The sequence below is a fragment of the Cyrtonyx montezumae genome, unplaced genomic scaffold, assembly GCF_038088225.1.
Source record: "Cyrtonyx montezumae isolate F1298 unplaced genomic scaffold, pur_monq_1.0 scaffold_33, whole genome shotgun sequence".
In the NCBI taxonomy this organism is placed as follows: Eukaryota; Metazoa; Chordata; class Aves; order Galliformes; family Odontophoridae; genus Cyrtonyx; species Cyrtonyx montezumae.
The window spans coordinates 2,101,111-2,126,886 of NW_027072038.1; the positions used below are offsets into that span (position 1 = coordinate 2,101,111).

Here is a 25,776-nt window from a genome sequence, read left to right on the forward strand (position 1 = left end):
CAGAAAAGACAAGCAAGGATATTATTTCATTATAATGTTTTGCTGCCCCACTCCTTAAATGTGCCCTATATCAACCTATAAGAAGAATTAATGAACTGGAAGAAAATGATTGAATCAGTAAAGAATTCAGAGTGGTGTTAATTCTCCCCCAGCGGGCAGTGAAATGGTAGAAGGAAAATCCCAGGATTCCTAGCCTAGGAAGCCATCCAGTTTTTCCTTGACTGATTGGATGTGATTGACTGGCTGTTCAAAGGAGTCTCATGTTTTTGGAGCCCTGCCAAAGTTCCCCTCCACCTCTGACCCTGTCAACATTGGGAATGGAGTGATGGATTGACTTTGGTTATGGCCTGGAAACCATATTGGGTTCCTGATGGGATGTATAGTCCAGAGGCCTTGAACATATGGAAGAGAGAAGAAAAAAATAATCTATTCCACAAAACCAAGAAAATCATTAGAAATTGTCTCCTGATAAGAACTGGAGGAAACATTTGATATTTCCGTATCTCTCTTGCCCATTGATAAACTTAATAAATCTTAATCTATGTCTCTTTGCACAGGGTTTAGCTTTTGTGTGATCATATGCTAATGAGTGTGGGTTGTTTTTCTTAAAAAAAAAAAAAAAAGCAACCTCTGCATGATCATTTAAAGCATTTCATTTTTACACCCACTACAGTTGGCCTATTAGGCTTTAATGACACAGCGTTAAGTGCCGGTAATGAATAGGCAAGTAATTAACACTAGCAAGGCAGAAAAACATGCATCTATTGGCATTTATTTATTTATTTACTTACTTATTTTGGCTTTCTGAAATGGAAAAGCAGCCTTCACGGGTGAGTGGCTGGAGGGACTTGTCCTAGGCCTTTATCAGCCCTGGGGGATTCGTGGCAGTGTGAAGCTGCAGCAGTGCAGAAACTCCCAGGAGCAGACAGGTGAAGCTTCCCTAAGCTTACTGGTTTGCCCCCCAAGACTTAGGACTGCTTAATGTGCATAGAAGTCACTTGCTCTTATCTTCTGCAAGGGTTTACACCCAGCGTGGTAGATCCCTTCTCTGATGCTCTGCTGTCCTTCTGGTTTTGTTCAGCCACACCGTGCATCAAAGCCATCAGCCCAAGCGAAGGGTGGACGACGGGAGGAGCAATGGTGATCATTATTGGAGACAACTTCTTTGATGGGCTTCAAGTCGTGTTTGGAACCATGCTTGTATGGAGTGAGGTAGGTAGGAGCACCTCCCCATTACCAAGCTGAAGGAACACTGATGTTCTTTGGAAAGTGGAGAGGGAACAGTGTTATTACCCATTCCAATAATGCTACAGAAATGGTGATATAAAACTCCTTCAAGGAAATTCATAGAAATCTACTCTGTGGAGCTACTTGCTCTATGATATTATTGAAGCTCAGTAATATCCAGAATAGGACTGAATAACTCCAGGGGTCTGGAAGCACATAAAGGTATAGAAGTAAAGAAAGTGGGAGTGCACACAGAGTTCGTAAAGGAGAAAGAATTCCCTCTGAGTCCAGAAATAGAGGGTATAAGTAACACTATTTTTCCTTGATGGCAGTTTATCCTAAAATGCTTCTTCCTCTCCTGAAGACAAGAAACGACACGAGATATATCAGTTGCCTAATCTATAGCATCTCCTACACAGCCATAAGCAGTGCCCTTACTTGTAAAGCACGTTTGGAGGGTATAGGTGGAAGCAGTGGGAGTAACACAGCCGTGTAATTGCATCTCTCCTTTTGTTTCCCAGCTTATCACGCCTCATGCCATTCGAGTTCAAACACCTCCACGTCACATTCCCGGCGTGGTTGAAGTGACATTATCATACAAATCCAAACAGTTTTGCAAAGGCGCCCCAGGCAGGTTTATTTACACAGGTAGGTGCTTGTGATTTGCACTGGAGGAGCTCAAGCTCTGAGCCTCTTTGTTTTGTTAAGCACTATTGACAACTCTGTGCTTTGCTTGTTTGTGTGTTTTGCTTCTTGCTGTTTGAAGGCTACTCCGTCAGTTGTGACATTTGGATAGGATAGCTTCATTGCTGTGCAGAGGTGTTAAACTGTTACTGCATGTTAATACTCTTCTAGAATAGAGTTCATGTGGGTTTGTCTGTACAGTAACATGATAGCATTGTTCTATATATCAGAAGATGTTTTATTTATAGCAGTATTTAGTTTACATTTCTCCCTCACTGGGGGTAACCTTTCATTTTCAAGGTAATCCCAGAGGACAAGGAGTGTCTTGTATTGAGAGAAGCCAATGAACTGAGTGGAAAATAAGTACAATTTTTTTTTTCCTCTTCTTAAATGGATTATCAACTTGTTTAGTGCCCTGCGTTCACCTCAGCTAGCAGGAGAGCACTGATGTTATGGAGAGAGAAGTCCATGGATCAGATAGGGAAAGTCAGATGGGAGCAGATGAGCAGCTCGTTGAACATCAGGCCAACGATGTCATGAAATGTGTGCACTCAACTTTCTGTACCCTATTTAACCATGTTTGGAGAACAGTTGTACCAGTGGATTTGTATTTAAATAGGTTGACTTGCTCCCAACAAATCACATTCAGGTTTCTCAAAATGCCAAGGGACGATTGCTCTTTAAAGGCTTCTTCTTACCAACAACCTTCATTAACTAATCTTTGAGTATTATGTTGGTCAAATTTAAAGAAATCAATTAAAAGTAAAGATAAAGGTCCAAGAAATTTTTATTAAAAATGATAAGGAAAAACCTTAACCATGTGTTGAGTGAACTAGTTAGAATTTGTCTAAAACTGGAAAACTTTGAGTGGAAGTCAGAGACTTTAAGAAGAATGAATGCTTTGTGAAACTCCTGTTCCTGTCATGCCATTTTATAAGTTCTTTATTAGTACAAATGCTAAATTACTGTTAGCTCTGTATGTGGGAACACCTAGAAACCTGCAGCAAGAATTAAGTCTTAAATGACGTGTGATACTCTGAAGAAATATAAGTTCAACTGACAAAGGATTATTTTTATTACGATCGTGATCTGACCCATGGTCAGTTGAAAGCATTAAAGTTATATCCATTGACTGAGTGAAGATGAGGACTTCTGATCTTTCACCAAAACAACCCTGAAGCAGTGCAGATTGGTTCTGGAATTAGGTCTGGACTTGTGAGATCAGGATCTGGCCAAAGGCTTTGGAAATACATTTTCTTCTTTCCCTGACCAATAACTGGCCAAAGCCACCAAAGGTTGTTGGTTCATGTGCAGTAAAGGGCTGTTAGGGGCAGCTTTAGATGTGATGCTTCTACTTCAGAGAGAGAAAATTAATTATTTAGTTGCTATTAAAGATAGAAAAAGTATATTTTTCCTATGCTGTTTTTGGCTTGTTTAGGCCTTGATTGTACAGTTCTTCAACACAAAGTGAGGGCCATTCACCGAGTGTGGTTAATACCTGTTCCAAAAGAGCTTTGAGAATGGAGTGATGCAGGGATGTGTAAAATAGAAATGTGCATCTGTCAATGAAAATGTATATATTTATTACTGTGAAGCTGTCTTAAATGCAAGACTTACCTGTACCATCTAGGGGGACTGGAGTCAGACTGTAGTGTGGTTTTTCGACATATTAATTAGTGTGCCTCCACGAAAAGGGACATGAAGATGTATGTGTGAGCTGGTGGAAGAGAAGAAAGTTAAATCTACTATCCCTGTGTTACTGCTGTTGCTGGCATAGGGATATCTGTTAGCATTCTCTGAGGAGTGAGTGGGTGCTTACTGCCATATGTTACAAAACAGCACTTCACGGAAGATGTCGAGCCAGGGTAGAATAGACAACATTTCAATCTGTCTGTTCGAGAACCTGCAGCTCTCCCACCATGGCAGGCAAAATGATAAACACAGCTATTAGGTAGAGGCTCACCTGTGTAATCAATTCCCCCAGGTTGTTGCTGCTAATAGCAATAAAAACAACTTCTTAGCTATGAAAATAACATGGTGGCTTTTTAATATTATTTTTTTCTTTCTTTCTGCAATTGTGATATCAGAAAACTGCTGTGAGCAAACACCAGTCCCTACCCCAGGCAGGCTGTGTTCGTGCAGTCAAGGTCCTTCTGCTTGTGAGTCTTTTTTGGACCCTCTCAACAACTTCTGAACCATCAGTTTTTTGCCAGATTTAAGATAGAGGCGTCGAAGATGCACAGTTCAGAGCACACTTTGTGGAAATGGGAATTCATAGGAGAGATCTGAATCAATCCTCCCTCGAAGGAAAGGCTGCAGAGCTCAGTCACATTATTAGACAAGAAAGAAGCTACCAGCGTATCCATATCAGTAACCATAGCACTCTGGCAAATATACCCAGTAGCACCACAGAAGTGCAGGTATTTGCTGGGAAGAGTAGAGCAGATGAATATATAAACTGTTGTACAGGAAAGTTCAATACATTTTCTAATTATTGAGGAGGCAGCCCAGTGCACCACAATGAAAATTGTCTTGTGAGAACTGAAGCTTATTTTCTTGATACTTTTAGTGCTTTATATTGTGATGAAGTGGTCACACAGCTTTGATCTGACAAAATATCAGAGAGTGGGACAGCTTGGAGAGGCAAATAAGACCACTTCTTTCTTGAACTGTGGTTCAGGAAAACATATACTGGAATTTTTCCTATAAACAGGAATTTTTCCCCAAAATATATCCCCTTTATGTCCAACCTGCACTTGGCAAAAGCTGAAGAAATGCAGAGACATTAACATCTAGCCCAGGAGACTGGGGAGTGTGAAATTCTGCAAAGTGAAAGCATGAGAAGATGTAGTTCTGTCAGAATTAATAACAGCAGCACCAACGAGCAGCCCCAGTACCAGCAGGGTCATGTTGTATTAAGTCCTTAATAATTATTAAGTGCTGAGATAACCTCAGATGGAAAGTACGAAGGGTCAAGTCATATAAAACTACTGAGCAGCTGGCTATAGGCACATCACAGGCATAGCAATGGTAATTATTCATAGAAAACCAGACCTCAAAAGGTTCATCAGGGCCTCACTGCATCAGATGTGTGCTTCCATTCTATGCATGAGGCACTGCCATGGGAAGAAGAAGGATTAACCACTGCCTGTGGTTGTGCAGGAGAGCTGAAGACAGACAGGGAAATAGATCTGCCAGGACCTAGGCAGATCCTTTAGTCACCAGACCACCAGTGCTTTTCTAAACGTGGAAGCAGAAAAGCAGTGATCTGAGTATTGTGAAGCGTGTCTCTGTCTGTGCCCTCAATATTTAATATACCATCAAATATTAATGTTTGACCTGATTATACTTGGTCCTTTTTTTTTTCTAATAGTAACAATGCAGGTTGTTTGAAGAAGAAAATGATAAAGTGTTAAAAAGATGAGTATAAAAATGAGATATAAATTTCAAGGGTAAATCTGAATGCCACAGTGGAGCTGTTATGGGAGCTCATATGCATCCTGTAATGTGTATTTATAATGGGCTCCTCGCAAAGTGTGCTGTGCTAGCATTGCTGTAGTTATGGTTCTGTCAGCATTTCCACTCTTAAGTGCTATCATTCAGGGTGCTGCAAGTCACCCATCAAATTCCTCTCATCTCCCAAACATGATGTGTGGACTTTTCCCTACAGATCCAAGATGGAAAACCCTTCTAAGAGTGAAGCCAATAGGATTCTGTGGGTGTCTAACAATCTACTGGAGTATAGCAAAAATCTAGTGAAATGGATTGTTACTTGCAGTGGCAGTTGCTGAAGCAACTCACATCAGTAGTTAGTATAGTGACAGTGATAAGTGTGTTTTTAAATCACCATAATTGAAAGTTATCCTCCATATAAACCTTAAACTGGTGTGAATGCAGGTTACACATACACCTCCATGTTCTGCGTTACTTCTCTATCATCAGTTCCTCTTAAAACAGGGCTTGTACTCCCTGCTGCTAATCCAGCAGTAGCCTCATATTCTGCTTTAATACTACACAAATTCAAATTCTCTGCTGCTGTAAGTAGCACCATTATAGCTCCATTGACTTTAATAACGCTTACCTTGGTTTACGCCAGCTGGAGATATCTCTCGTAGGCTTTCATGTCTTAAGTTTTATCACAGCTCTGCATTTAGTTTGTCATAGAGTTGCTAACCTGGAAATGTGTGTATCGGGGAGATTTTGAACATAATTCTCCTTGCTGAGCAAAAATCCTCCTGGAGTTATCTTGTCAGAGCAATGCAATATAAACTAATCTGTAGGATATGTTGGATTCCCAGGCTGTGGTGTATCACTTTCTGTGCCAGGTACCAAGAATAGGAGGTACTGTTTTGCTAAAGCTTGTAAGCAGATTTGAGAAGGTCTTGTTATCTGCTTGTAGAGAGCAATGCTTAGAAGGATACAGTGAGCTCTAGAAATCAGAAGAGTGAGTTCACTTGGTCAGAACACAGCTGATGTGATCTAAAAGCATTTGCAGAGAGCAGCTCCTATGCTGCTTCAGCCTATTTGAAGGTATTGCTGTGTTGGGAGCGTGGTGTTTGAGAAAGCTGCTACTGAAACAGCAAATGTAACACAAGGTGTGTATACTTCTGGTAGCATCCTTCCAGCTCTAGATCTCTAATGCTCTGAGTAGACTGACCAGATGCACATGCTTCCCAATGCTCAAAATTGCTGTTGGCTATAGCAAGGGAGCTTCTGTAGTCAGCAGTGTGGAAATTAATATTTTATTCTGTAGGGTGAATACTAAGCATCTCTTCACTGTTGTTTTGGGTGACAGTAGTCCTCAGTGCAAAGCTGGAATTCAAGACTTTAAGACCACTGGTGCTTTATTTTCTCTATGTTAATCTCTCCAAGGTTAGAATTCATACTCTAAATATCAAATATGCCCCCTAGCTCAGCTTTCTGCGTTCCAGATACATCTAGAAGTATGTATACCTTGTGTCTTCCCGTTTATACTTTGCCAACAGTGGGCTTGTATGTATTTGCTCTACGTCATAGAGTAAAGCAAGGATGAGCTGCAGAGCTTCACCATGGGCTTTGACTGAAGCTCTTTTTTGACTGGTGGAGAGGGAGAGCGTGCATCTCCCAGGGCATCACCACGATATCAGAACGAGCTGTCATTCATGGTAAATTGTGCAGATCTTCAAAACAACCTCTTCCTTCACCAGCCTTATGTGCTTTGATGTGTGGTGAAATAATTAATACTTTAAATGTCAGCACAGTTATCATTGGGTATCTGCGTTAGTCCCCGTTGAGATGAACGGGACTGAGCTGTTGTTTCAGGTTTTGCAAATGCAGACAGATGTCATGGCATCATTTGTTCAAGTGTGAGAGAATTTTTTCGTATCCCAGTGAGTCGTACTAACTGGAGACTTGTATTTAAAATGAAAGCGTGGGTTATATAGGATAAGTAATGATATGAAAGAGGCAGCACTACTCCATACTCTGTTTGGGTCTTGTCATAAATTGCCAGGCAGGCTGTGTAGACCTCTCCCTGCTGCTGACTCTTAACAATTCTGTTATTAAAACAATTATGCTAGAGTGCAGTTTATAAACTAACCAACAATATAGTTTATTTACTAGGTGAGTGTTCATTTTTGCATATGCTGTCTCATGTCATGAACAGTTTTTTGCAGCTGTGTTCTGGGAAATTCAGGAGACCCCTGGTGCCTAGGATCTGTGAGTGGCCAAAGGGATTTTGCTGTGCCTCAATCAGTTTTCTTGGGAGTTTCATTTCAGATACCTGAGTTGGAGAAATAATGAGCAGCCTGCTGCTATGTCAGATCTCTTTATGGTCTCTGAATCCATTAACCAATAAGCATTTGGGTATAATTTTGGCATATGGTCTCTGTAACCCGTAGAAAATCACTACTCATCCAATAGTTCTTTTCTCAGTGGAAGTGGTATTGTGATGAAGCTGTTTAAACTTGCTGGTAGAGTCTGCATCTCACCTCTCCTTGTTGCAGCTTCTGTTGAAAAGGTACTGTCTACTTCCAGAAATGTTGTATGTTGTTTCTTCATAGGATTTCATGATGGAGATAGTTTTCTTTCATTAATAGTAAAATTAGAAGTGATCTTTTTAGTGCAAACTGTATGGAAAACCTTTTGTGACAAGAGGCATAATGTATGCATTGACTTAAGGTGGTTGAGTTCTTCTTAGACAGTTCGACATCATTGGTGAGAAATTATTTGTTGCTATTTATCTATTTAAACAGAATTAAAATAAAAATAATCCATGTCAGTACTTTGGCAAAATGTTTGTTGACTAACAGTCGATTTTTTTTTTTCCTGAAGTAGAATGCTGTATATTCCCATCAGCTAATTTTAGTCAGCCATGTGTATGGTATATATGTTATAATTCTGGTATATTTTGCATTGCTTTTGCTTAGATCTAAAAAAAAAATGCAACATAACTCATTAGACTTGTAATCAAGAAGAGAAATGGTACGCAATGATGTATAGGCTCTTGGGAGAATTGGCCTATAATTCTCAGGATTATTGGCAAAAAAACCCAACAAAAACAACCCACCCCCTCAAAAAAACCTCTTCCCAAATGGGATGTAGATTCTGTGGCAGTTGAAATGTGTATTATTAAACTCCTTAAGCAAACCAGAATGGCTCCCAGTGGAGAGCAAAGACATTCTAAGTATAGCCAAGACTAAATTCTCAGGTCTGGGTTTTCTCTTCACAATTCCCATTTGATTATCTCCTGTAATATTTAAACTTCATGCCATGCCATAATTATTTAATAAAAAGTAAATATAAAATGTATCTCAGTGGGGAATATGACCTTTTACCTTCATGTTGTTATACCAAAGATAGACAGAGATAAACAGAGAATTCGGATCGGTATAATAGTCTGTCTCACTTGATAGTTTAATTCTCCCGGTGTTTGAAATGGTTATCCTGAAAGGTGTTGAGAATATTTCAGAAGATTCAGTAAATGCCATCAGCATTTCTTGGAATTGGGTATGTTTTTCAACTGTGCTGTCACCAGTTTTTTTTCTTAAAAAACAGAAGAATTGTAGAAGAAGGAAAAACAGTACAAAAGGGTGAAAGAGTGAGGATATTGCTGCAGGAGTTACATGTATCACTCATTAAATGCTTCACGGAATTCTAAGCATGTGGTTTGCATGAATGTGTCATTTACATGACAGTGCATATTCTGGAGGATAAATAAATTCCATACATATATGTATAATTTTATTACTGAACACTATCAATCCTAACATAGTAGAGGCAAATCCTATAAGCATATAGAATTCTAAAGAACTGATGTTGGTTTTTATATTAATTTCACTCAGATTTTAATTTTGAATAATCAGAAACTTCATTACTACTGCCAGACTCAAAGTAGAGAATATCAACGTGTCTGAAGTTTTATGAAATTATCAGCGATGCCATCAGGGCTCCACCAGCTTGTGCTAAGGATCTGGGTCAAAATATCTTGGTTTATCCACTAGAGATTATCATTGTTGCAGTGAAATGGCTACGTATGCATAATAGTCACATACAATTAAAGAATTTAATTTGTCTAATGAATAGCTGCACCCTAGTTTGTGACAGCAGAATGTGTGCAGGGTGAGTGATGTGTTTATTAGATGTCCAAATATGGTACTCATGTTTTCTGAGTGGATAATCAATACAGAATGGGAATTTTTGCTTGTTTTTATTTTTATTTTTTGCTTTTGCTTTATTGTTTTTTAACCATAACTTGCTAGATACTGTGGAAGTGAAGAAGCTGTGAAAATCGTCTTTCTTTGCAAGACTTCAAGTTTTTATTGCCTGAGATACATAATCATGTAATACATTGTTTTCTGTTTCCTTTTCAGCTTTAAATGAACCTACCATAGATTATGGTTTCCAAAGACTGCAAAAGGTCATCCCAAGGCATCCTGGCGACCCTGAAAGATTAGCTAAGGTAAAAATATTTTTAAGCATTCCAGCTGAGCCCTGTAAGTATTTTCTTTCACTTCTTAAATAGCTCATAAAGAGGGAAAATTGTATCTTAACTGATGCTTATATCTAAACGTAAGTTAGTTCACTAATTGGTTGTAGGTCCAAACAACAGTTGGATCACATTGACTCTACAGCTACCAGTAATTTTTACCTCTTATTGCTCAAGCACTGTGGACTTCTTTTACTGCTAAAATGAGCGTTGATGGTAGATACCTTCCCAGTTCCTATTCAGGGCTGTCTGTCTTCATCCAAGCTAGCAAATCTCTGAACCTAAATATATAAGCATAAATTGTTGCAGTGATCTAATCTGAAGGGAATCATTTAGTAAAAAATAAAAATAACAAAAATCACTTGAAACTCAGCTTTCTGCAGCCACAACTGCATCACATGTGTGTGTGTTAAAATGCTCTGTCTTTAATATTAGTGTGCTGATGCAGTGGCTAGCACTATGAGATGGGCATTAATGACTTTTTATTCCTTGATTTCAGTGCAGTAAAAGACTAAATATTATAGATTCATAGATACATTAGGTTGGAAAGGACCTACAAGATCATCTAGTCCAACCATCCTCCTATCACCATCCCTACCCTCTAAACTACTAAATCAAATCCCTCAGCACCTCATCTAAATGCTTCTTGAACAGCACTAGGGATGCTGCCCCAACCACCTCCCTAGGCAGGCCATTCCAGTACCTGAGCACTCTTTCAGAGAAGAAATTTTTCCTCGAATGCAATCTAAATCTTCCCCGGTGCAACTTGTGTCCATTTCCCTCTCGTCCTGTCATTTTCATTATTTATCCCTGCGTGATGATAGGCGATTGGATTCTGCGTTATTGTCTAATGTGTCTGTGCAAAAAGGTGTACTGAAATTCAGCAGGCAGAGGAGTTGCTGTTGGAAATGGGGGATCGCTGAACGGCTTCAGGACGCTGGAGAGCTCCGGGCCCGGCACGCTGCGCAGCCACCGCCCGCTGCCGTCCACCTCCCGCACCGCACCCCTTTCCTTGCACCGGACTCCTTTCCTTTTCAACTGTCTGTTTTATCTATCCCTTGCTCCTTCTCTAGGAAATGCTGTTGAAACGAGCTGCTGACCTAGTTGAAGCGCTGTACGGAACACCGCATAACAACCAGGTCAGAGTAACTACTCCGGGCAGGGGTATAGCGGGATACCTTGAGACTTTTGTCACAAACTAACTCCAGCGCTTTTCTCCCAGCACGTCGCTGAAGTTGTGCCCTTCATTCCACAGGACATCATTCTGAAACGAGCTGCAGACATCGCTGAAGCTCTCTACAGCGTGCCCCGGAATCCCGCGCAGATCCCTGCGCTGTCCAGCTCTCCAGCGCACAGCAGTATGATGGGCATTAACTCCTACGGCAGCCAGCTGGGGGTCAGCATCTCAGAGTCGGCACAGGGGAACAACCAAGGTGAGCAATGCAAGCAGTACGGTGTTAATTCACACAGTGAGACGTTGAATCTTATTTATTTCCATAGTAGAGCCTCAACGAGTCTCCTTCGATGGAGATACTAGGACGCGTGCCTCTGTGACCTACTGTAGGAGACCTGCTTTAGCAAGGGGGTCAGTCTTGATGATCTCTTGAGACCCCTTCCAACCTCTGCAGTTCTTTGATTCTTTACCCGCTCCATTAAGAACAGGAAGATTGCTTTAAGCTGTCAGAAATAGATTTGTGGTTCCGTTTTGGGAGATATTATGTCTGTGCCAAGTTCTGGTCATTGGCTGAAGCAGTTTTTGAGTACAGTCTGAAACCATCTTAACCCTGAATTCTCTCCCTGTTCTTACAAAAGACAAGAGCAACAACTGGAAAAAACTCACTGTTAAAGAGGTGGGGAATGTTCTTTTATTTTTTTAAGGTTTCTTAATTTTACTAGTTTGCATAACATATGCATTGTACATACTACATACTACTGATTTTTAGGAAATTAAGCCTTAAAATTGCTTATTAATAGTACTACTACCATCGTGGGATTATGTAAACTTTGGGTACTTTCTGAAACTTGAATAATTAATTTCTCAACACAAGATCCCAGTAACATACAACTCTGTGGTATCTGACTGCATGGATAGCTCTGTTGTTTAACACTGAGGCAGTAAAACCATATCATATAAGTTAATATTACATATTACCACACTAGAAGTCATAATGTAGATATTTTTTACTATTTCTCTTAGTAAGATCTTATCCTGAATTAGAGCTTCATAATAATGGGCAGAAATAAGTTGATTTGGTATCTAAAGGGCAACCACTGTTAAGAGTATCCATTGGATCACATCTTTCTAATGAAATCGTTGTAGTGGAAAAAACATTTTGTAGCTGTAATAATAGCATAGTACTTTAATGCTGATAGCTGCAGTATCCAAATCACCTTCTGGAGGAAAAAATATCACAAATATTTTACAACCAAACATTAAAGACAGCAAATGGCTTTTATTTACCCACTTTGTTTAATTACACTTACTTGAATGTATTTATTTAAATCCAGCTTAAATAATAATTTATGTAACCGTAAGACAGGGTTTTTATTTTTTTATTTTTATTTATTCAGGAGAAAGTTTTAAGCTGAATTCCTTTACACTCTGTGAAATGCATTTTATTTTTAGGTTACATTCGTAATACAAGCAGCATCTCACCCCGTGGTTACTCATCCAGTTCCACACCTCAACAGTCCAATTATAGCACTTCCAGCAATAGCATGAATGGCTACAGCAACGTCCCCATGTCAAACCTGGGCGTTCCAGGCTCCCCTGGTTTCATTAACGGCTCTCCAACAGGATCCCCTTATGGAAGTAAGTGCTTTGCTTCTCTTAGATTTGTGCTAAATGAAATTAAGCAGAGCCAGGCACATCAGATAACGCAGCGATGTCTTTTGAGAGAAGTTGAGATTCAGTGAAAATTCTGGAAGAGGTTCAGTATTTGTGTTCTAGTATTTTTTTTAGTATGAACTAGAAACATTTCCATCTTTCAAGAATAACAGAGGAATATTGAACCCTTCCTGTAAAATGAACCTTACTCAGTTCCTTCAATTCTTACCCTTATTCAGCTTCCTACCTAATTGGCAAAAGCTACTAGAAATGAAGTACATTTTTAGTGTTAGGTGATGAGACAAGTAACAGTCACAGCAAAGAGAATATTCTGAATATCCTTCGTAAATGACATTCTAAAATGAATTCTGTGTCCAGGAAGAAGTGCGTGGACTAAATTAGCCATAACAGAGAGCTGAACTTTGGATTAATTTCTTGTGAAGTTATTTTTACTTTGATAAACTATTATTGCACTTCCAGTTACTGGGGTGACCCCAGGCAAGTCACTCTTCCTTCCATGCCTTGATTTCCCTCTCTAGAAGCATGTATATATGCACTTATGTAATTTTTATATTCATATATTTGAAACGAGTAACAGTTAAACAACTAAGTATTATGTTCTATATTACACAGGTATATAATTAACTTAATAGTTAATTATTTATCTATGCTGTAGCATAAGAAAGGGGTGTAGCTTCCAGTAACATCATGCCTTTCCAGAAGAAATAATATTTTATATTATATTAACATCTGTGTAAGGACTGACAGACTTTGCAGTGATGATGGAGGCTTCTTGCTGATCTGAAATGACATTATCAGCATTTGAGATGTAACGTAAGGCTGAGGTGCAACCCAAAGAATATTTGGGTGCTTCTAATTCTTCTGTTTTTCTGTAGTTTTGCCACTGACTTCACTAAGGAAAGGACCAAGTCTATAGCATACTCTTATTTCAAACTAATACTTCAAGGAGACATGGGGAGTCATTTAAAAAAACAACAAATATCAGTTAGTTCTTCTTGTAAGTTTAGGCTAATTAGACATACTTTCTTCTGAAGTAACTATTCAATATAACTATCTTTCTGCTGTAGACTTACCTCAGACTGCCTTAAATATCTGTCTCAGTGGCTTGGCTATACAAAGCACGTCTGATTGCATCTCTGATGAGGAATAACTTTTTCTTCCCTTGCAGTAATGTCTTCAAGTCCCACAGTTGGTTCCTCCAGCACTTCTTCCATCCTTCCATTCTCCTCTTCCGTCTTTCCTGCTGTCAAACAGAAGAGTGCCTTTGCTCCCGTCATCAGACCCCAAGGGTCTCCTTCTCCTGCCTGCTCCAGTGGCAATGGAAATGGGTTTAGAGGTAAGAAATGTACAATTCATATTCAGCTGGCACATACAAAGCACACTGTGTTTGCCAGGGTAAATACAATAATTACCAAAAAGACCATTACACCATTAGAGGACTCTATAGTAAAAGCCTGACCCAGCTCAGCTGGATTAAAACACTGCTCCAAGTTTTGTCTATTTCGTGTTAAAACAACGAGGGACAGATACTCATTTATACCAAGAAGGGTTTCACCCATGCTTCCTTTAAATACCAGTTCTTTTGTGAGGAATGGCTTCTCCTTAAGCTGTGGGGACTTGTAAAACGAATGTCTGCCCTGCAGAGTTAATAGACAGCTCTGTACACAATGGCCAGTGTCTTGAAACCTGCTGCAAGGTTTAGGCTCATGCAGGGAATTAAGCCCTATAGTACATTTACAGTCTTTTTAAAGGTGATCTGCTAAACAAATGTGAGCATTAAGATAAGAATGGAAACCTGTACTAAATTCTTTGCTTTAACGGGCTGGGGGGGGGGGGTATGCAGCACATAAATACACTCCAAGTCTCCATAAAAGAAAGCTTTTATAGGGCCTTAGAAGTCATCTGGCTCCTTTGGACTTCACTAGAGATATCATAGAAAAAAAACCTGGGAACTCAGCCATGCCAAGAGCCAGTGGTAATTCTAAAAATGAGTCCTACAAACCACACCTGTTGATCTGGGTGCATTATAAATCCTTAGCTAGGCCACGGGGACTTTCATAAACTGTGATTATTTTATATAATAAGGAAATTTTTAGGTGTGTGGAACAAAAATAATTACATTTTTAAAAGCTAACATGCAGAATTCTGCTGTATATGTGAAACAGCTTCTTCCCCTGCCCCAATTACCTGAAACTTTGTGCTTCTTTAAGATCATCTTCCCATTAATGAAACACATTGCTTCATCTGTGTAAATGCACAAGCACCGTGTTGACAGGGAACACTCTTTCCTGGTCTGCTTAAAGGAGAAGGGCACAAGCATTTGAAGAAGTTTTTTAATCTGTACATAAAGAAAGCTTTGTTGACCCAGCAGCTGGAGCTATTTATCTATACTGTTTATAGATCAATTTATCTTTGTTTCTGGTATGATCACAGTCTCTGAAGAGAGATCATCACTACCTGGTCTACAGATACCTTTAATTTTATTCGAGTTCTTTCTATCAGCTCACAGGAAAGCATATTGATTTCACTGCACTTTTATATATAGAAACAAACAAAACCCATGGTGAGATTTTAGCTGTTTTAGGGAACTGTTCCAAGGACGTGTGATTTTAAACAGGTTAACAGGTTTAAACATCTAACTAGGAAGGCCTATCAGCTCAGGAGTAGTTTGCTTCTTTAGCTTAAGGTAGTTGGACTGCTATATAATCTATAGACAATTCACTCAAGGGCAGCTGTGTGTTCAGAGTAGATTTAAACTGGATTTAAATTTAAACTTATGTAACCACTAGGCTGGAAGGGCTGATTTTTAAGAAATTAACATAAGCAGTTCAAAAGACACTTCCTGGGAGAAAGGAAAAGAACAGGTAATAAAAATCACACTGCCTATGCCTTAACTTCAGTTAATTCTTTCCCTTGACTTACTACGTCTGTCCCATCTGCTTAAGAATCTACTTAACAAGAGTTCTTTTATTTTTCTTTAACTCCTTTTGTAAACAAAGTAACAGAGCTCGTTTTGTACTATTAATGCCATTTGGGGTTTATGATGTATTTTATTCAATCTATTAATTGGAAATAAGAGATTCTAGTAATGGAACTGTAACATAACATAAAAACCCAGCATTCACATCTATGCATTTTTCACTGATAGAAGTCCTCTGTGTCCCCTTCATTGTAGGAAATCTTGTACTTCAGCACTGCAATACATAAAAACAGTAATAAAGCCACAAGTGGCATTTAAATAAGCTTTCAGCAGATACAGTAACTGGTACAATAAGCCTTGTCAGTCAGACTGGGACAACAAACTACAGCTGTGACTCACTGCAAAGACAGCAGTTGATTCACAGACCACTCTGCCCCAGGTTCATTATGTCAGGTTTTCATAGCTCTTTAACTATTTCAGCCAGAGATGGAAAGTTTTTTCCAACTGAACCGCTGAAATTGATGCATGCTGAGGAGCACATGATTTGGAAAGGATCCAGGTATGCACAGCCTGATATCCAAATTAATGTTTCCACAGTGTTGACAGACAGATGTGGCCAGAAAGTCAACAGGAGGCTCCCAAAGAGGCTTCTTGAATGGACTTACTGTGCTGCAGCAATGGGACACTGTTAATCTCCATTGCTATGCCACTGCCCTGTAATATATAAGCTAAGAATAGGTACGCTGTTAATATTTTATTCTATTTTTAAACATGGGCATCAGCAAAAGCACAGAACAAGCTGTAAGTATATTCAGGCTCCAACCTAAAGCACATCATGCAATGGTTTTGACATCACCTCCCAGTTTCCCCTACCCATAATACAGCAAAAACATCTTTCCAGCAGGGATTTATTTATTTTTTTTTAGTTCTAATGTAACGTCTGCAGTGCTGTACTTTGAGTACATCTATTGTTGAAAAGCAAAAAGTTTCCTAGTGATACAATCTCCATCCTCCTTATCACATCCTGTCGCAGTGATAGTATCAAAAAATACTACCTGTTCCTCAGGAAATGCCACTCTGCTTACAAGCAGCAGCAGAAATCTTGAATATAGCTTTCTGTGTACGTTAACCATGGCAGTGTTTAAGCCTGGATGGTCTGAACAGGAGGAGCCTTACAAGCTTAATCCTCAGATTAGCACCCCCATTATTACTGACCATTTTGAGATGAAAAATGCATTTTTGAAGGGCAATCTTGTGCCACTTAATAGGTCGCCTTGTAGAAAATACACTGTGAGTCAAAACTATTAGCTAAAGCATGAGACATGCTATCTATTGGCTTTCAACTTTGGGCTGAACAACTCAGCCAAGACCTGTGGAATACCCTCACATAACCCCATCCTGTGCCATGTGTTCTTGCTTACCTCTTTCACCTGCCATCTGCTATACATTCTTACACTCTTACAGGACATGATAGGTAGAGAACAAGCAGCAATCCATACTGGACTCCACTCAGTTCTATATGTTATCCAAATTGAGAGCAGGTGATCCTGATCAGAACAGTTGTATTCTCCATTCATGTCAGATGTCAAGGGAGTTTAAAAGAGGCATTGGGAAGATATAATGTGACGTGATGCAACGCAGCATGTTAAGTACACAAATACCTAATCAACTCATCTCAGATGGAGGGCAGCTGATGGGGAAAAGTAAGCAAATTAGAAACTGCTGGAACAGCATGGACCGCTGACTGCCCAGATTACCTTTGGCCAGCTCAGCACATCTCAACATAAAAATGCAAGCTCAGTTACAAGGAATAGCAGGAAAGCCCCAGAAGGTCAGATGTTCCATTAACCATCAGGATCCTAGCCAACCCAAAAAGTACTGAAGTCCAATACCCTTTGGAACAGCCTCAATTTAGCAAAGGGGACATCTGTACTATTTCCTAAGGAAATAGAGGTATTTGAGTTGAAGACCCTCATTATTCATATCTTGTCTTGACAAAGTTAGAGGTGTTGACATAAGGGATTCTTGTCCACTTGCATTGGACATTTGTATGAACAGGTAATGAGAGAACAGTTGCTCTGAGAAGTTTGTAGAAGGTGGGATTCAGCTGGAATGACTGGCTCACATTTACAAAGCACTGTTCCTGATTGCTACCAGTGCAGTCCCTGACCTGCTGTTCCAGTTCAAAGCCTGGCTCCAGTCAACACTTACAACAGAGCATTTTAAACCAACTCTTAACAGCCGTAGGCAGGTAAAATAATAACTGGGCATTTCCTTGCTAGGAACATTCAGTGATATGCTGCTGAGTCAGAGTGATTCCAGAGCCTAGACAGTGCTTTAAGTACCTCACAGACAGTAAATGATTTATGCACGGTGTCAAAATATAAGAAAACTATATATATGTCATCTGCTTAAATTTGATATATAGGAGGGATAAAAAGTACATTTTTCTCTGCAGTTTATTGGCAGAGATGTATGGGGCACAAACTGTTTCAAAATAAAGAAAGTCATAAAAGATATTTAAAATTTCTTGTTACCAGTTAACTAAACAAAAATCCCTCCTGTTCCTATCATTTACTTATCTTTCCATTTGATGGGATTATAGTGTAGCTCACTGTGTCATGATTTACTCAAGGTAGACAAGAGTTCCATTTTTAATGGGAGAACATAAAGATCTGCCTCTTTTATTTATAGAAAGATGGATTCAGGACTGTTATGTGTCACCAAAAAAGAGAGGCATAATATTTACCTCTCCTTTACAGGTAGAAAAGCTTTGCCACTTCCTAGTCCATCTGGAACCATAGCAGCAGAGGGGTTATGCATTCCTGTGCTCTTTAACAAACATAGCACTTTGCAAACTGATTTTGATTTTTATTCTTTTCCAAACTATGTTGAGCTAAATCTCAGGGAGACTTTTGGACATTTACAACGTGGTACAACATTGAGATCTTTAACTACAACAGTACAACTCAATGGGTGAGACCAAGTTAACTTCTCTATCACGTGCCTGGCAAAGGCTTTGTCTACATTTTTAGAAACGTTTTATGGTTTTAAAGTATGACATAACCTGCTTATCATCTAAAAGAGACAAAATCATGACTTATTTGAAAATATTTTACCTGCTTGTGGTTAGCAGATCACAAAGGGATGAATGGAAATCTTCCATCCAGGTAAAGGCAGACTTTTGCCCCCCAAATGATGCTATTTTCCTATGAAAGAAAATATAAAATTAAATTATTCAGGAAATACAAGTATCTGGTGACATTTAGCATCTTAGCTGAAACTATCCTTACGGGTCCATCACAGAAACTGCAGTTTAGTTTGCTTACACTCTAGAATGGAGGACAATGGTGCCCTTCATCTAAACTACTGACACTTAAATGAGTCAGCTGTGTTTTCCTTCAAAAATCCTTTCTTTTTTCTATCTTTCTCAGTTGATTACTCAATTTGTGAAACAGTGCATCATTTCACAAACAGCTACCTGTTCTTAACATAAAAATGAAACTCTGTATTTTCTAGTGGTAACCATGGTGGGAGTCAAAGACAGCAATGGGGTAAAGCTTGCACCTACCAGCTGTATCTTTTATAGGAGCAAGTGAGATGGCAGCTAGCTGCAGCACTGACAGCTTGGTGGCTTTTGCAATTACAAAACTACGTTTATGTGTAGGACATCTCATGCACAGAGGCATTTCTGACGTTGTAGGATAGCAACATTCATTAAAGATACTCAGAATTGTACCACTGCAGCACTTCTTTCAAAGAGCTGTAGAACAATAAAATTGCAGTTCACTGGAAACTTAATGGCAAAAGAGGAAAACAGAATCATACAGCCAACTGAGAGAGACACTGGCTGAAAATGCTCAACGCCTTTCTTCTTTAGAAAGTGAGGTTTGTAAAACAGGTCATAATTAAGCCACTAACAAAGCACCTATGCTGTCTGAAGAACTGGACAATGGATATGCAGTGCAGAGCCCATCTCCAGCACTCACCAAATGGTGATGTGAATTGCAGAGTTCTTTCCACTGCAAAGCAAGACGACGTTTTCAGGAGCTACTTGTGTACACGAGGCTTATGATCATTATTAATTACACCCATTAAAGGTGCCTATCACCATAGCATCTGGGTACTATCTATGTTTGATTATTTATTTATTAAAAAAATCTCCAACCTTGTGACAATTTTAATCAAGTGTTTCAGTTGATAATTGCAAGCTGTCAAGGTTAATACAATAAGGCTCATCTCTAATTCTTTTTCCATTTCCCTCCAAGAAAAAAAAAAAACACCCTCTGGGATAATGACTGTGGTTTCTATATTCCCAACTCATCAGGGAGTGTCCTGCATTGAACCACCTTTATTGAAAAGTTACATCGATTCAATATATAGTAATACAGGCAAAAATAATTACAGCTTTGCTAGCAGTGTAAGACCTTAATCCAAACCTCACAAACATTCAATAAAAAGCGATACAGGCTGGGAATAGGCTTTTGACAGTGCAGCCCCAAAGGGGAGTGGAGGTGGGGTGGAAATGGACAGATAAGGGTAGGCAGAAAGAGAACCACAGAGCAAGGCTGTTTACATGAGCTGGGGAAGAACAGGTAAGGATTCCAGCTAACAGTCCTCACCCTCTACTTGTTCTTTGTTGCAGAAGGAGGTGAAGCTGCAACATTTGGATGAAACACCAGGACAGCAATAAAGCTTGTTGACTGTCCTTTCTGTATTATCTATCTTACAGTTTTACCTCAATTTCTCCGCAGGCAGGTTCCACCCTAATGGCTTCCAAGGGGTATCTTGCCACTCTGGAGCATTTACAATCTGCAGGGACAAACCAAACATTTTGAGGAGGGGCAAATGGAGAGGATAGTGAGACTTGCTTAGGGGAAAAGGTAGCAAAAGAGAGATCAGAGCCCCAGGGGTAATAACACGGAGGGTTGCAGATGGCAGTTTTGCTGTTGCTGCCAGTAGCATGAGTCCAGGGCTGCTGGATCTAAACGTCACCTCTTTAATTATGCCATGAAAATGTAGTATTTCCCTCACTGTAAGAGGCTTTACAAAATGCTGCCTCTGCAAGCATTCTAAAAATATTTTTGAAGATGCATTGAAGAAAATCAGACTTAGTCCTTGTTTTGATCTGCTGAAAAGTTTTCTTTGATTAAAAGAATGACAATATTGTTGATAAGAGCAGTATCAGAATCATCTTTTATGCCAATGTGACCTCTCCCCCTTAGGAAAAGAGTTTAAACTGCACTGACAGCAGACCCTGCACGTCTCAAATTAAACCATGTTAGCTGTAACAGGGACTGCTGCTTCTCTGCAGAGACAATCTGAATAGCCACGTGCAGAGTCTGTCTGTGGCTGCGCCAGGAGAAGAGATCGGTCGTATGGACCGACCAGGCACAGTCTGTGCAAGTGCTGCTTTCTTTGCTTCAGGCAAAAGACCCAGCCAGGATACCTCAGACAAATAACTTAAATTCTTTCAGCTAACTTGGATGATTTTGCCCGAAGCAGATTAGGAAGTGCTCGCACAGATTGCTCCACTGGGAAACCTGTGGATGGCCGAGAGCACGTACCTCTTCCACCAGCATTGCAGAATCCAGACAAGGGTGTCAAACCAAGGCTTAAATCCAGTTTTCTAGAGGGTAGAAAGGCAGGTGAACAGTTAACTCTCCAGTGTCTCAGCCCTCCAGGAAATTAAGGTCACTTTCCAGTTTGGGAGGAGTGAGGAAGAGGAAAGGAGCTGCCCCTTAGCATGACCAGAAAACCTCCCTTCTTCAAATGCACTCTTCTCCCCCCTTGCCCCTCAGTAGGCATGCAAATATTTACCTCCCTTACTTAGGGTTGTATCAATTGCCTGTTTGAAAAATCTCCAGTTGAAAAACACTTAACAACTTTGTAGGCCATTAAAAACAGCAGCTATGTGCCTCAAGATTGTTCAGTTTCACTTTCTTTTTCAGCTGTCAAAATTGGCAGGAAATTTTAGCCCTATTCACTTATAAAATATGATAATATTTGTTTTCCTATTGTATTAAATCACAGACCATGTCCACAGTTGTTTAAAATCAACAGAGCTCCAATAAAAGAGTCATGTTAGCTGAGGATCTCGCCCTGAGCATTTTTTAAAACACTATGAACATAAGGGTGAAATTAATTCTCGGAGGACAGGGCTTTAAACACATGAATGATCCCACAAATTTCAATGAACGTAAATCTTCATAGGATTAGGACCTTGCACTACACTGAGGCCCCTTTGAAAATATGACTCACTCATTTGTTATATAAATACATATAAACTTAACTTACCCCTCAAAACCTTTGGGAACAGCACCAGTTCCAGGCAGCTTCAAATGTTGCTGTTGTCAGTTATGAAGAATATAACTGCAATTAAAGGCAGTGAGAGTGACTAATAAATAATTTACATAAGCCCGGTGTTCTGGGAACATGCCAGGTAAGACTACATTCAGACATATGGGGTAAACCAAGCGAGAAAGAGAGGCTGGTCCATTATTTCCACTGAAGCTAAATTAGTAAACCCCAGCTCTGGTCATTCTCCAACAAATCAGCACTCACAATTCTATGGCTATGTCCCATAAGCAGTTCCTGGGTAATTTCCCACTTGCTTTTACATTATCTTTCCTCACTCACACCATAACCTTCTCCTCCTGCAAGCAAATTAGCAGGTTGAGTGGAAAACAAAAGAACCCCACTTGGTCCTGATTTTTCAAGAATGATTTTGAGTGTCAACTTGAAAAAGCGTGAGGAATCTGCTAAGAACTGTCCCAGCAATTCAGTGTCCATTTCCAAGAAGTCTCAGGAGCACAAGCACCGTAGATCATTAGGCATTTCTGAAAATTCATGTACTAAGGCTTCAATTAATCCATTCTCTCCTTTACTAACTTAAAAGCCACGATGGGCCTGGCCTATTGATGAACTTATAATGAAGTAGCACATTGTCCATTTTCTGTAGCCACTGTCAGGCTTGCATTGTTGGTTCTTCTCACTAAAGCACAAATCAAGCATAAAAACATCCCAAGGCATTGAGGGTCGTTTAATATCATCATGTAACCTGCAAATAGAGGCACTGCTGCAATACACGACTGCACACAGAAGGGTGAAGGGCTCAAATAAATTTTGTTCCATAAGAATATGCCAGCATTTCATCTTTGTCAATTTTCTTTTTCAGCCATGACTGGTCTTGTCGTTCCCCCGATGTAAGGAAGAGGCAGCTTTGCTCCTCTCCCTCTTCCCTTTTTTCCTCTTTTTTTTCCATTTTTCTTTTACAGCACAAAACTACTTATTGTGATGGACCACTAAAAAGAAAAAAAAAAATTAAAATAGCACTACAAGCTCTTTTTTGGGGGGAAAGCCAGGCCCAGGAAATAAATGGAACATTTTTTAATGGATTGGACAAGATAGAAGGCTGCATCTTTTACCTGTCTCATATTTCTGACGCAACCACGTCAACTCCTAGAACATTGTGAATGAAGAATCAGCCAAGAGCCAGAGGACGAACAACAGTTGGCAGAATGGGATCAGAAATGCAAAGTCTTTCTTGAAAGACACAAAACCTTCCTAAGATTTGTAAAATATTAAAAGGAAAAAGAAATTGGCAAAATGATTCAAGCTCGATATTTTGGATACAATTTGTTTTACTTTGTAGGGGAAAAAAGTTGAAGTTTCTATTTTATATGGAGCCTTTCAGATATCGATTTAGTTTATGCAGAAAAAAAAATAAAAAAAAAATCAACAAAACAGGGTACCAGCATGAAAGAATTTCTAGGACAAACTGACACGAGTGATGGAACTTTGGTGTATGTGTGTATTTGCTTATAGTTTAACCTCTTTAAAAATGTAAGATGTTTTACAATTATTTAAATAAATAAACTTGTAACTTATTGTATGTAGAGGTAGAAATTAAACCTTTTTTGGATTTTTTCCTCCCGTTGTACAATGAAGAAAAACGATGCAAAAATGTAGTGACAAGTTCAAGATATATTATTATTGCTGCGGTCGCTCCTCACTTCTTTCCTCTTAGTGAATTCACGTGCAAAGATGTAATAGGATTCTTTCTGATCAATTAACAAAATCATCAGAAACTGTTATACATGTGATGATATACAGAACACTGATTCATGTATAAATTTTCATCCTCCTCATCTTCTTCCCCTCCTGTTTTTTGTTTCAATGAAGATATTCAGGTACTAAGATGAACTGGTAAGTTTCAAAGACCCTATTGGCAAATGAGTGGCACGTAGGGATTTGAACGATTTGGAGTTTTCATGAGGTTCTGAGTTTATTTTATACACTTAATGTGCGAACTGGGAGAGAAAGAGTTCTCAAGCATTGTTTTCCTGCGCAGTTAGAACGCCCTACATTCAGTTATACTCCATATTAAGGGCACATTTATAAAGGGTAAATATGTTTTTGAATAACTTATGCACTTTTATCTTGAGTCATTACAAGCGGTAAGTATTTTCTTTTTATATGCTGAAGCTTGTAGAAGTATTCAGTTTGAATTTTTCTGCATTTTGGCCTAAAACAGAAATCTAGTTCTCCTTTGCTTCTCCTTTTGTGAAGTGAGAAGGTGAGAATGCAAGAGAAGCAATCACAACTTATCAGATAAAGCAGAGACCACTCAGAAGAAACTGATTTTCTCAAAAAGCCATTTTTTTGGAGGAAAATAAAAGTCACTATTTACTCCCTACTAAAATCATACCATTCACAGCTGCATAAATAGTTGTTCCTATTTAACATCTTTCTGTTGATAAATAAACCCTTAATATATGGTCTCTACTACTGTACTTCTTCAATGCCCATTAGTTTTAGCAGTTAAATAGCATTCTTGGTGATTCAAGAATATATGGTGGTCCTCCATCTTCAGTCCAGTACTGAACTGAACAGCTGGGACAGCAATGGCTGAGAGCATTGGAAGCAGATTTGGATTAGTAATACACTAGAAAGTCTCTGTCTAGATCCATGGTTCAAAGCCAGCTGCAACAATTAGTGACTAAGGCTTGGTGTTGTGTGTGGTATGACTGTTACAGACTCCCACCTAACAGACAGGCTTTTGGCATAGGACTGCGTTCTGAAAATGTGTCAAATCATTCCTGTAAATAGGCCAGTGTAGGAAAGCTGACTTCTTGTGACTGTACTTCTGGTTCAAACTGCGGAGAATGAGGCCTCCTTGAAGCTCAATTTGGTGTAGCATACAGTTCAGCTTCCAAGAAATGCATTCAGTATACACAGATATATTTACAGGATTTGTTTCTTAACAGTGGTATTCCCAACAAACCAGACTGCAGCACAGCAAGGAAGCCAGAGGACTGCAAAGACAACGAAACTGAACTACTCCTATCATTCATAAAGGTGATCCACTTGTTGGGAAGCAGCTCTGTGTTATTCCTGACTGTGCTGTGATGTTTCAGGAGGGGATTCGTTAGGTGCCTTCTCAATTCATTTTTTAGAAAGGGAAGGGAAAGGTCTCTGTCTTCTAAAACTCATGGCCTGATGCATCAGAAAAAGTAGCAATTTAAAGCAGCTTTAAAAATAAATTTGCCGGGAATAACACGTTTTTAAGAAGCACAAACATAGTTAGTCAGAGCCTTACAGCCAGGATACTAAAAGTGTCTAATTCCAGAAAAAGGTGAAATAAAACAACTCACCATTAACTGTGGTTCCAAGTTCATTGACACTGCAGGTTCTTTGAGTGTCCTTCATGCCATCAAGGAAGGAGCAACCACTGGAGGTCAGCAACACAGCCGGAGTTGAAGCCAAGAGCTCCTGAAATATAAAAGAATGAGTCTTATCAGACTCATTTCCAATAGACCATCTCCATTTCCTCCATTCTGATGCACTAAAAAAAAGCCTCAAGCAGCTCTAAGGCATAAAAGCATTGCATCTTCCTCCCAGCCCCTCTCTCTACACACTCCTTTCTCATGTTATCCTTAATCATACTCAAAATTCTATCCCCAGCAAACATTCCAGAGATGAACTTATAGAACCTGGGCTGAAAGGCAGCACCTTGCCACCTTGATTCCTCACATTTTCAACAAACAACCTTTTTGCAATTAAAATTCTCAGGCAAAAATAATAATAATAAAATACAAGGTTCTGCAACCCTCATCATTCCTATCACAT

At 39.4% G+C, this 25,776-nt stretch overlaps 1 protein-coding gene and 1 long non-coding RNA gene across 3 annotated transcripts in view; one reads left to right on the plus strand and one right to left on the minus strand.

Annotated features, from left to right (window-relative positions):
- Positions 1-24,911, plus strand: part of EBF2 (EBF transcription factor 2) — a 124,406-nt gene extending 99,495 nt beyond the window's left edge. Inside the window, exons 9-16 of one of the 2 annotated variants that reach the window (XM_065745147.1) lie at positions 1,082-1,212; positions 1,749-1,875; positions 9,762-9,850; positions 10,951-11,016; positions 11,133-11,310; positions 12,504-12,689; positions 13,894-14,061; positions 22,823-24,911. In XM_065745147.1, the coding sequence (XP_065601219.1) occupies positions 1,082-1,212; positions 1,749-1,875; positions 9,762-9,850; positions 10,951-11,016; positions 11,133-11,310; positions 12,504-12,689; positions 13,894-14,061; positions 22,823-22,854 (977 nt within the window). In that variant the 3' untranslated portion in view covers positions 22,855-24,911. The remainder of the gene's footprint in view (positions 1-1,081; positions 1,213-1,748; positions 1,876-9,761; positions 9,851-10,950; positions 11,017-11,132; positions 11,311-12,503; positions 12,690-13,893; positions 14,062-22,822) is intronic. The other variant, XM_065745148.1, reaches the window with a different exon arrangement.
- LOC136054101 (uncharacterized) lies at positions 12,604-15,022 on the minus strand. The gene is made up of 3 exons (XR_010622711.1): positions 14,913-15,022; positions 13,799-14,029; positions 12,604-12,968 (listed from the first exon to the last, which is right to left on the minus strand). It is a non-coding gene; the product is annotated as an uncharacterized LOC136054101 (long non-coding RNA).
- Positions 24,912-25,776: the final 865 nt, after the last annotated feature.